This window comes from Arachis ipaensis, chromosome B01, assembly GCF_000816755.2.
Source record: "Arachis ipaensis cultivar K30076 chromosome B01, Araip1.1, whole genome shotgun sequence".
In the NCBI taxonomy this organism is placed as follows: Eukaryota; Viridiplantae; Streptophyta; class Magnoliopsida; order Fabales; family Fabaceae; genus Arachis; species Arachis ipaensis.
This window is the reverse complement of record NC_029785.2, coordinates 130,928,417-130,939,280: the sequence shown is the minus strand read 5'-3', so window position 1 is coordinate 130,939,280 and position 10,864 is coordinate 130,928,417. Positions and strand designations below refer to the sequence as shown.

The window sequence follows — 10,864 nt, the reverse complement described above, 5'->3', positions numbered from 1 at the left end:
TACATTTTAAAATTATAAATGATTAATTACTAAGTTTCTATTTTCAGAAAAACCATTGGCTTAATTATTTATTTTCTCAAATTAATTTAATTGATTTATTTTATTGAATAATCCAACCTTAGCTCACAATGTTGACATGAATTGAACATAAAAAAAAAAAGCGTAGCTGCACCTTTTGTTCGAAACGACGAGTTTTAACGACTTGGTTCACACGCACGCACTTTCAATCTTCTTCTTCTTCTTCTTCTTCTTCTTCTTTTCTGCAACTTGCAACACGACAAAAACCGTGCCAACTTCTCAATTCACTCACGGAAAGAGAAAGAAAGAGGCTGATCAATTCAGTTGGAAGAAGGAACTGTTTGTCACTGACAATTTGGTTCCATTGAAGATGAGGATCGACTTGGATTCTATCGCTCGCAGAGTCGAAGTTGACAATCGCATTCCCCTTCGTTATTACTATCGTATCGCCGATAACCTCCTCAAGCAGGTACTCTATTCCCTAATCCAGATTCTGATCCATTCTGTTAGGGCTTTTCCACCATATCTATTCTGGAATCTTCTCCAACCACAGAAATAGGATCTTTCTCTTTCTAGCAACTCATTTAGGAGCGCTTCTATACAAATAGCTAATTCACACTTGCTTCCCCCACCCTCTGATCCACCTTCTGCTTATGCCTTTGCCAAGTACATGATATTTAGGATCATTAAGAAATGTTCGAATAATAGGTTTCTGAATATAGGAACTATCAATTATGCATTCTGTTTTTGTCATCAGGCAAGTATCTACCGGCAGGAGAACAATATAGTTGACTTGTATATCATACTTCTCAGATTTTCAAGGTAACATGTTATGTGGATTTCCTTTGTTGCCAACTGATAAGCTTGCAGTTTTCTTGGGCATGACCTTCTCCTTTTTCTGCTTAGTAAACTTTATTTTTGCCCTTTGTAGTTTGGTTTCTGAGACTATACCATACCATCGAGATTATCAAGCTTCACTTCATAATGAAAGAGCAGCATATAAGAAGGTTCGGAAATTTCTTTGCTACTTTTGTAATGGGTAGATACTAGATAGGTGTTTGTTTTAATTTAGTAATTTATGTATTTGGTATTTAGTATTTAGTAATGTTGTGTCTTGCATGTCATTTTTCAATAACAGAGATTACTAGCTGTAATAGATGAGCTTGAAGCATTGCGGCCTGAATTTAAACTCCTTGTGAACAAATTGAATAATTCACATCTTGAAGCTCCATTGCCTGGAGAAAACAGCTTTAATATGGCTTTGCCGAGTTCAGCAAATTCGTCCTTGGAATGGCCTCCTGTCAATAAAAGCTCTAACTCCCCCATGGATTTTCGACAGGTGGGTAGTAGATGATAGAGTAATTTTTATGATTCTTCTGTGCGGGTTGAAATTTTTTTGCTCTGATGTGCTTGCACATAGTTATGATCTTTTACTGTTATTAATTTCACCCTGCAGTCTGCTGGATTGGGTTCACACTCTTCATGGAAATATAACAATAATGTCTCATTTTCAAATTCCATCCCCATTGACAAGCAGTTTCAGAAACTGTAAGAGTTCTCTATCTAATTATATTCTATTCTTTTGGTCCTTCTATAGTTACAATTACATGATGACTGTTTTTATGAGCTACATGTTGTTATGGGTCGCTTTGGTGTTCTGGCCATTCTGGAGACCATTACTTTGCTGGTCAGGTTATAAAATTGGATGACCCATGCTCATTGATTTTTGCTCCTTTTGTGTCTGCAATTGAAATTTCTTTTGTGCACTTGGATATGTTAGTGATTACATGTGGCAGATCTAGCAGATGGAAGTACTTCCTGTCTATGTTTACCCTGATTACCTCAAAAGGAAAATTAACAGTAATTTATAGGAAAGCAAATAAGAGTGTATTATTATTATTATTATTATAGCAGAGTTTCTTCTTATAGCTCACTCTTCAAATTGTAATCTTTCTGTCCAATGTCCTGGGTGGTTACATGCTGTTGCAGTCCCTTATCCTGTATTCAGCAGACCTTTAGTGCAAAGCACCTTTTGCTTTTTAAGCATCATGTATGTTTCATATTATCCTTGGGAATTGGGACTTGAGGAAGCTCTGTCCCATACATTCCAGATATTTTCATTTTCTGTTTTAAATGCTTCTGTGTTGAAAGAGGAAATACAATAAATGTTTTTTGAGTTCTGCAGATCCCTTAGTGTACCTCCTCCAAAGAAGGAGACTTTGTCTAGACACTCATTCTTAGGGCCAAGTGGTCTTCGGGGCCAATGGCTTGGACCTAGTGCAGAAATTAAGGTAAAAACTCCAGTTTGACTTTGCAATGTTCTAGCAACATCAAGTATCTAAAATCTATAATTTTGATATATTGATATATGTCTTTATGCAGGTTCAATATCCAAGCAGTACTGATCTGACACACGTCAAAGATTCAAGGTTTGGCTCGTTCATTATTATAGTTTGGTTTTTTTAAAAAAGAAATTAACATTTGATTTTTCACTTTAAAGGAATCTGATTATAAGCAAATGCTGAACACTGAAGGTCAATATTGTCATAGTTGTTTGTTCAGTTTTGTTTCCCTGGGATATAACAGCCTTACACTTTTCTTGCCGCTCATGCTGACAGCTTGAATCAGGCTGGGCAATATGATATTGTGGCAATTAAAGAATTGGATCAAGGACCAGCTGCATCCACAATGAACTCGGTTCTCTCATTGGATGATGGAAGATGGTCGCATCCCGCTGTTGAGTCCTGTTCTCCTGTTGTAACTGAATCAAGGGAGGACTCCTTCCAGTTGCTCAAACAACCTTTGCCACCTCCTGTTCTTGCTCAGGTGTATCCTGAGTCTTCCCCCATTCCTCCTTCAAAAGTTGCAGATCCAAGGCCTGGACCAGCTAAATCTTCTCAGGATTCTGGACCTGGTCCGAGTACATACCAACACCTACATATTGTAAGCCTGATTTATTTTACGTTTTAAATGGAATTGTTCAAAGCACATCATGGACTCTCTTGATCATTCATTGTGACTTGTTCTTACGTGTGGTTTGTTTGGTTCTTAAACCTGGTAATAAATTATTATAAGTTCACTTTACTTTGTGTTGCAGCCTGTGAAAATGATGGAAGATTTTTTGAGACTGGCTTCCAAAAACACACAGAAAAACTTAGAGACATGTGGTGTTCTTGCAGGGTCCCTGGTAAAAGAAGTCATAATTTTGTTTACTTCTGGGTTCTAGAAATATTTTGGTTGCTAATTTTAATATATTTTTGTGCTTGTAATTTCATGTTTACAGAAAAACAGGGTTTTCCATATCACTACACTTATTATCCCAAAGCAGGAGTCAACTTCAGACTCGGTAAGATAATGGTCATGTTTACTCTTGCGGTTCAGTTTTTTGTTTCAAATGATTATATAGACTGTTTCTTCATTTTTTCTATTTCCAAGTTTATCCTGTCAGACAAAGTGAGACTTCTACTGATCTGAGGTTGTGATGCATGGAGTTTATGAGTGTTGCATAATTTGTTCTTATTGTTATCTGAGATTATTTATCTACATTTGTTGTGAAAGTGCTACTAAACCTCTGTTGGAACTGTAAACCATATGATTGGATTTTCTCAATTACTTTTAAAGGAAACTGGTTCTTAAGCCAATTCTCTTGGGATTATCGTTGCGAGTTAAAATGATTCTCAATGGAATAATGCAAAACATATATGAATAGAGCTAAATACAGTATTCCTTAGAATTAGGAGACTCAAGATTGTAATTCTCTCATGATTCATTAATGATTTTTTTTAACTGTTTGTTGTAATTTTAATTATTTTCAGTTGCGCAATGTATGTCTAATTTAATTTCTTGTTCAGTGTTCAACATTGAATGAAGAAGAAATATTTGAAGTTCAGGACAGCTTATCACTGTTTCCTTTAGGCTGGATACATGTAAGCTCCATTATCCTTGACTGTCACTTATTCATTCTTAGCTCTGATGGTGGGTTGAACCATCAATGTTTTCCCCAATAATAGATAGTTAGATACAACTGAAGATAGAAACCCTTTTGATAGATAGCAGAACTTATTTGCATCCTTCTTTAGTGATCCTTTGGCGTGTTTGTGAGTTGAGGTTTTGCAGGGAAAGAGAAAGAAGGGATATATTTGAAGAGTAAAATGAACTCATAATTACTCTTCAAACTCTTCCCTGCGCTCCCTTCTCCTGAACATACTCTTATTGTACTAGCTTTAAATGTCCAGTTTATCTTATTTCTATATTTGATTTCAGACACACCCATCACAAACTTGTTTCATGTCATCCGTGGACCTGCACACCCATTACTCATACCAGGTAATATGGCATTATTATTATTCGAATTCTGTGACTATTCACATTGTAGATTTTGCTGGAGCAATCTGTACATCCCTCCTGTTCAGGCTATGAAAGAGTAAAAGAAATAGTTGCAATAATGCTAGATAATAGATTCTTAGTTGTGGTTTGTAATACTTCAGATAAAGAAGATAAAAGAGCAAATATCATGAATATTAATAGAGAACTGGTATGTTGTGTGAATTCATTGATTATGAAGATGCATGAATCGGACTAGGCACTTAAAAATAAACCCAATATAATAAAAATTGAAAAAAAATATGTATTTGGTATCAGCGAACATGATAAGGTCAGGGTGTATTTTCATACCAACTATCATTTCACTTTTTATTATAACTTGTATGAAAATTTTAAAGTTTAATTACGTATGCTGTGCACAAGGCTAACAATTTGGAGTGCAATATTTGTGGAAATATGGAGTATAAGCTGCTCTTCTGTTCTTTTTTCTTTTTCCAACAAAACCACAACTTGCAACGTACAGTCAGCAAAGGCATGTAAGGTTTTAAATTTACCTACCTGAATGGCGGTATATTTTTTTTTCTTTATAGATAATGTTACCGGAGGCAATTGCAATTGTCATGGCCCCTACAGATACAACAAGGTACATTATTTTTTCTTGCATCTATGTCATTTTCGTCATAAATTAAACCAGGAAACATCTACAATAACCACCTTGAACTACTAACTAAGATAAATAATGTTACTGTCCTATTTAACGTTTTGCACTAATTGAAGCATCAAACATTTACTGTTGCACTGCAGTCCACATGGCATATTTCATCTATCCGATCCAGGGGGTGTGTCTGTAATTCGTAACTGCCAACAACGAGGATTTCATCCCCATGAGGAGCCCTCGGATGGAAGTCCAATCTACGAGCACTGTTCTCATGTCTATATGAATGCTAATTTGAAGTTTGATGTTGTTGACCTGAGAGAGAGATGATAAGTTAGTGTCTCTTCACAGATCACAAGTATAGTGACACACGCACGCCATGTTGAAAGTTGCATGGGTATTATTATTAGTAGATTCTTTTGTATCTATGAACTATGAGATAGAGAATACCAAATTTACCATTCCCAACCCCATGATTTTGTATTATACGAGTTAGAAGATAGTGATTTTGTATTACACAGGTGAAGAAGTGAGAAGTGTAACATGGATTTGTTATTGTTAATATAACATTTTCATCTGTGCTTAGTTATTGATATATGCCCCCATGGCTACTGGCAACACCGAAGTGTATTAACAAGATAGATATGTTTATCATGATTCATGAATTTCGCTACAACTAATATTCAAATGGGATTGGGCCCACTCCTAAGAGGTGGTGATTACTCATCAATGCTTATAAATTTAAGAGAAATAAGGCTGCGATTGTTTATAGAGACAGGACACTGAGACAGGGATACAGAGACACAAAATTGTGTTTGGCAGAGGAGATATAGGCAGAGACAATATGTTCAGAGACACTGAATTAGTATATTTTGTGTCAATTCTGACAGGAAGGACACGGAGACACTAACAAGAGATACAATTTATTTTTTATTTTTTCTTTCATTATTTTTGTTAATTTTTTATAATTATATTTTTTATTATTATATTTTTCATTTCAAATTTTTTGAATGAAAAAAAATGAAAATAAATTGGATTTTCATAATTTGTTTTAGTTTATCACCAAACAGAATACAAGAACACAAAATTTTGTGTCTCTCTATCAGTGTCTTGTCCTGTCCTGTTCTTAGAAACAAAGGCACCCTAATATATCTAATGGTCCAGATGAACTTCCCCCAAATTTAGAATCTAGACACTACTAGAAACCATTCATTTTACTATTTATAGTATAAATAGAGCGTTCATACGAATTGTGCCCCACAATTTCTTTTTCAGCTAAGGAGAAGAAAGGCTAAGATTTTGTTAACCACCTCGAAGAATTGACTCATCATTAATCATCAAACAACTACTTGCATGTGGATTAAAACTGAAGACCACATACCCCAAGCACAAATTATTTTACGGTCGCTTAGGCTCACTGCATTTTGTTCCACTTACTAGATCAGCATTTGTCTTTTTGCTGAAACGTTTTCACCTGTCACAAAATAAACTGACCCAATGCAAGGGATGAAAATTCAAAGAACGACTTGCAACGACTCCACAACTAAATAGTAAATAGCAAGTGGTCGGTTGTCTCCTCCTCCACTTGTGTTGTTGTGTTACCTAATATAAAAATAAATAAATAACTCATGGCACAGCAATTACTACGACAGAGTGGTTGTAGGGTCACTACTCACTACTACTCACTGCTGGATTTGGAATGGAATACCGAATACATGTCACACGGTTGCATCCGTATTCTACGCATTTAATTCTTTTATCCAACTCTTATGCTATTTGAGTATATTAATGTTAAATCCTTTCTAACTTAGTTGTATACGCTTGTGTTACTCAATGTTGACTAGAGTCTCTGAACTCTGAAGGATAAACATACACACCGAAATTCTTTAGAGAATCAAAAGGGCAATATCACAACCATATCCCTCACCATATATATCATTAAATGTAGTTGCCACGAACAAAATGTTATTGATGTTGACACATTCACCAAGAAACTTGTTCACTTTAAACATTTCGCACTGCCTTCAATCTAAAATACGTACTCATGAAAAATATTAGATTAGTATGAGTGAAGTAAATTCATAACTTTTACTACAAATCCTATTTTATTTTAAATACCATATTAGGTAGAAATTAATTTATCTTGTGATCTAATAACATCAATTCATAACTATAAATTATGAACGTAAACTATAAATCAGAATGGAAGTTTAAAAGAAGTGGACCTATTGAAGGAAGGGTCCTATTTTCATTTTTTTTTTCCAGCTTTGTCTATAGGTACTTCATTTCAGTAGTTAATTATTTCCGACAAATATGTCAGAAGAATGTATCTATTCCTCTGCAGCGAATCTTACAAGGAACGAACAATAAAATCTTAGAGGGAAAAACAATCGTTTGATGCTAACTATTACCTAGAGTGTAAAGACTCGACAAGAATTCAATATAGCATGTAACTGCGATCATTTTCTAGTTAAAAAAAAAAATAAAGCATTTTCTATCATCATTATTCAACACAACAATGTCATGTTTAAACATTTATGGTGAAAATTCAAGTGCAGTCGACTTCACGTGAAATTGATAGCTGAGAGCAGTTAAATGATTTGATTGATTTGACTAAATTTTTATCTAACTCTCAATTATCAACTTCACATGAAATTAACTGCACCTTAGTTTTCATCAATATTACTATATTCATGCCTGACTAACCAATAAAATTTGGACTAAGACATGGTATCATGATAAGTGATTTCAAACACATACGTAGTATCTGTGTATGAATAATCACACATGCAAGCATCTTCTAAGTTCTAACCTTTATTTATTAACTAGTACATTGTACATACAATAACATTCTTAATTTAACTAGTGATAGCTTGCATTTTAATTAAGTTCAAAATGAACACTATATTATTTCGTTCTAAATTGTAAATTGTATTGATCATAACAAATATTAATGTACTTGAGAGAAACCAGAAAAGTTGGACATGTATATAAATAAGCAGACAAAGAAGGTGTATGTATGTGTGTGTATACTGTATAGTATTTAAGTTATAAACATATATAGTAGGTTTGATATATGTATGTGCATAACTGCATGGAATGAATTGAATATTGAAACCCCATTTATTACTCTGACAAGGAGGAGGGCCTCTAGGGGGTAATAATAAATATATAACCGTAACAAATACGGTTTTTATAAGTTGATCTTGTGGTGGCAAAGTGGCTATAGTAGTAGTAAGTAGTTTAGTAACCCAATCCTCTCATGAAAATGAAAACCGTTACACTACTTTTTTTTTTAGTTGACCACGATATCCCCCAATCCGACAGGTCAAGGACTAATCCGTCGCGGATCTGAGCTCCATCTAAGGGTCTGTCGCTGGCCAATGGATTGCTGCATGCACAAGGCAGGATTCGAACCTCCGACACTTGCTTAAGCGGACAAGTGAGCTGACCACTCGACCAACCCAAGTTGGTTAACTCTTACACTACTTACTTACTTACTTACTTACTACATTGCTTGGAACAAACTCTATCATCATTTGTTATGCATCTCTCTGACAAATTCAACCTAAGACACTGTACTACTGTAGCACTTGCATTATATTATTCATCCTTCTGAGTTATTATGTAACTTACTTACCTACTTACCAAAGTAGAAACGTCAACATTGTAGCTAGTAGCTCACACTATGCATATATATATATATATATAGTTCCATTGCATTTGCATGAAGCAACTACTATCATCACTCTATTGGTAGGTGTTGTTAGCATATAATCATCAACGATGGGAAGAGCTCCATGCTGTGAGAAAGTGGGGTTGAAGAGAGGAAGATGGACAGCTGAAGAAGATAGGATATTGACTCAATACATAGAAGAACATGGGGAGGGTTCATGGAGGTCGTTGCCCAAGAATGCTGGACTCTTAAGGTGTGGTAAGAGTTGCAGACTCAGATGGATAAACTACCTCAGATCAGATGTCAAGAGAGGCAACATCACTCCCCAAGAGGAAGAGATCATTGTCAAGTTGCATGCTGTTCTTGGTAATAGGTATATATATATATATATATGCTGCCTCTCTCTAATCAAAAGTTGATATGTTTAATTAAATTGTTATTTAATACCTAAAGATAAATGTTTGTGAATTTTCGCCCTTTAATTACAATACTACTTCTACTAGTTTTCTATTCCCTTTCCTTAATTATTTTATATTATCATTGCTGTTCAAAACATGCATGAAAAATTACTATCATAACAGTTTATTGTAACAGTTTAGTCTGATGATACACGAATATAATAGTGATATGCTTAATTAGCTAGCTTTGAGTGAATCCATAGAAGCTAGCACTACACATATAGAAGGAATCTGATATGGTGGAAAAGAAGCATCAATTATATTCCTAGCTAAGACTAATATGAAACATTAAATTAATCAAAACTGATAATAAAATGATAATTTTTCCAAAGTTAAAATTTTCTCAGTTGTAAGTTCTAATAATAAGTTAATAACCAACCACCATAAGCTAATGTTAATGCAGGAGGGTATGCAAATTAGCATGTGTTTATAGTTGTAAAGAAATGAACAAATCATAATTTACCAAAGTGGTTTCTTGTATCTGAGTGGGAAATAGTTAATTCTATTTTGATGATGTTTTGTTTGGTATGTAATAATTGTAGGTGGTCAGTGATAGCAGGGCATTTACCAGGAAGAACAGACAATGAGATAAAGAACTATTGGAACTCTCATCTCAGGAGGAAAATTTATTGCTTCATGAAATCTTTGAATGATTATTCCTCCTTCCCTCCCACCATTGACATTGCTGCATTAAAAGCTTCCAAGAGAAGAGCACCTACTCGATCTACTGCACCTAATAAGAACTTAGAATTAAGGGACACAAAAGAGGTGATAATGCTTCAACAAGTACAACAAAGCATTCAAAAGAATAATGGTGATCATGATGATCATGAAGCTTTTAATGATGAGGAGTTGGGAGCATATGAATGGTTAGATGATGAAATTATGAAACTTAGTTACATGTTTGAGGGTGGTATGCTTGTAAACTATGGTGATAATAATAATGAAAATGATGAAGAGGAGAACAAGAGTGTTAGTGATTGGAACACTACTAGTGCTACTACACCTCCAAGTTCTTCTTCTTGTTCTTCTTCTTCTGTGAGTTCTGTGTATGATTGGCATCATCATCATCATCATGATATCCATTTGGCAAGTGGCAGTGTTCAATCCTATAATAATAATCAATGGGACCTTTTTGAACAAGATCAGATCCCTACTACCTTATGGGGTAGGTAAAAATTGTATTTACCTAAACATTACTTTCATGGTCATTCATGTAATCATTTTGTCGTCAAGAAGTCAATAAAGGTGTATTATGTATGCATGCATGTATTAGTGTGTTATATATGTTCCACAAATGATGTTAAGGTTTCTTGTTTAGAAAGCTGTTATAATATGAGACATAATTAAGGGGTGTTTTCTATTGTCTTTTATTTTGTGCTGGAAATTGTCTAAATTTTGTCCTCTTTATGATTTTGGGAATACACTATTTTGTGTTCGAAAATAATAAAGTTTTAGTTTCTTTTAGGCAATTTCAGGCGTTTTTTTTTTTTTTTCTAAAATTAAGAGTGAGACTTGAACCTAAACTTCTATGTGAGAGTAGAGAGATTATTGACGAGTTATAACTCAAATGAGATAATCTCTCTATACTCACTTAAAGATCGTGAGTTTGAGATCTTCATTTTTTTTATATTGTTTAATTTTTTTAACAAAAGATCACGAATTAGAAGATTCAATTTGTGTTTTTGAAAATTAAAAATTCTTTAACATTGAAATCGGACACTCTAGTTTTTA

The 10,864-nt window shown here is 34.3% G+C and overlaps 2 protein-coding genes across 2 annotated transcripts; both read left to right on the top strand.

The window, feature by feature from the left end:
- On the top strand, window positions 155-5,614 carry LOC107639014 (AMSH-like ubiquitin thioesterase 3). The gene is given in 15 exon segments (XM_016342424.2): window positions 155-487; window positions 776-840; window positions 950-1,025; window positions 1,157-1,357; window positions 1,475-1,566; window positions 2,204-2,309; window positions 2,401-2,447; window positions 2,637-2,961; window positions 3,116-3,205; window positions 3,302-3,364; window positions 3,870-3,899; window positions 3,902-3,944; window positions 4,282-4,344; window positions 4,932-4,984; window positions 5,146-5,614. Coding segments are annotated over 15 exon segments (1,407 nt in total). The 5' UTR covers window positions 155-388; the 3' UTR covers window positions 5,200-5,614.
- LOC107614682 (transcription factor MYB111) lies at window positions 8,509-10,510 on the top strand. The gene is made up of 2 exons (XM_016316828.2): window positions 8,509-9,045; window positions 9,673-10,510. The coding sequence occupies exons 1-2, from the start codon at window positions 8,783-8,785 to the stop codon at window positions 10,304-10,306; spliced, it is 897 nt and encodes a 298-aa protein (XP_016172314.1). The 5' UTR covers window positions 8,509-8,782; the 3' UTR covers window positions 10,307-10,510.

Excerpts from the sequence above, each read along its gene's own strand:
- LOC107614682 (XM_016316828.2), top strand. The coding sequence starts at position 8,783 with ATGGGAAGAGCTCCATGCTGTGAGAAAGTGGGGTTGAAGAGAGGAAGA. Across the intron at positions 9,046-9,672 it reads CATGCTGTTCTTGGTAATAG|GTGGTCAGTGATAGCAGGGC; the intron begins GTATATATATAT and ends TAATAATTGTAG.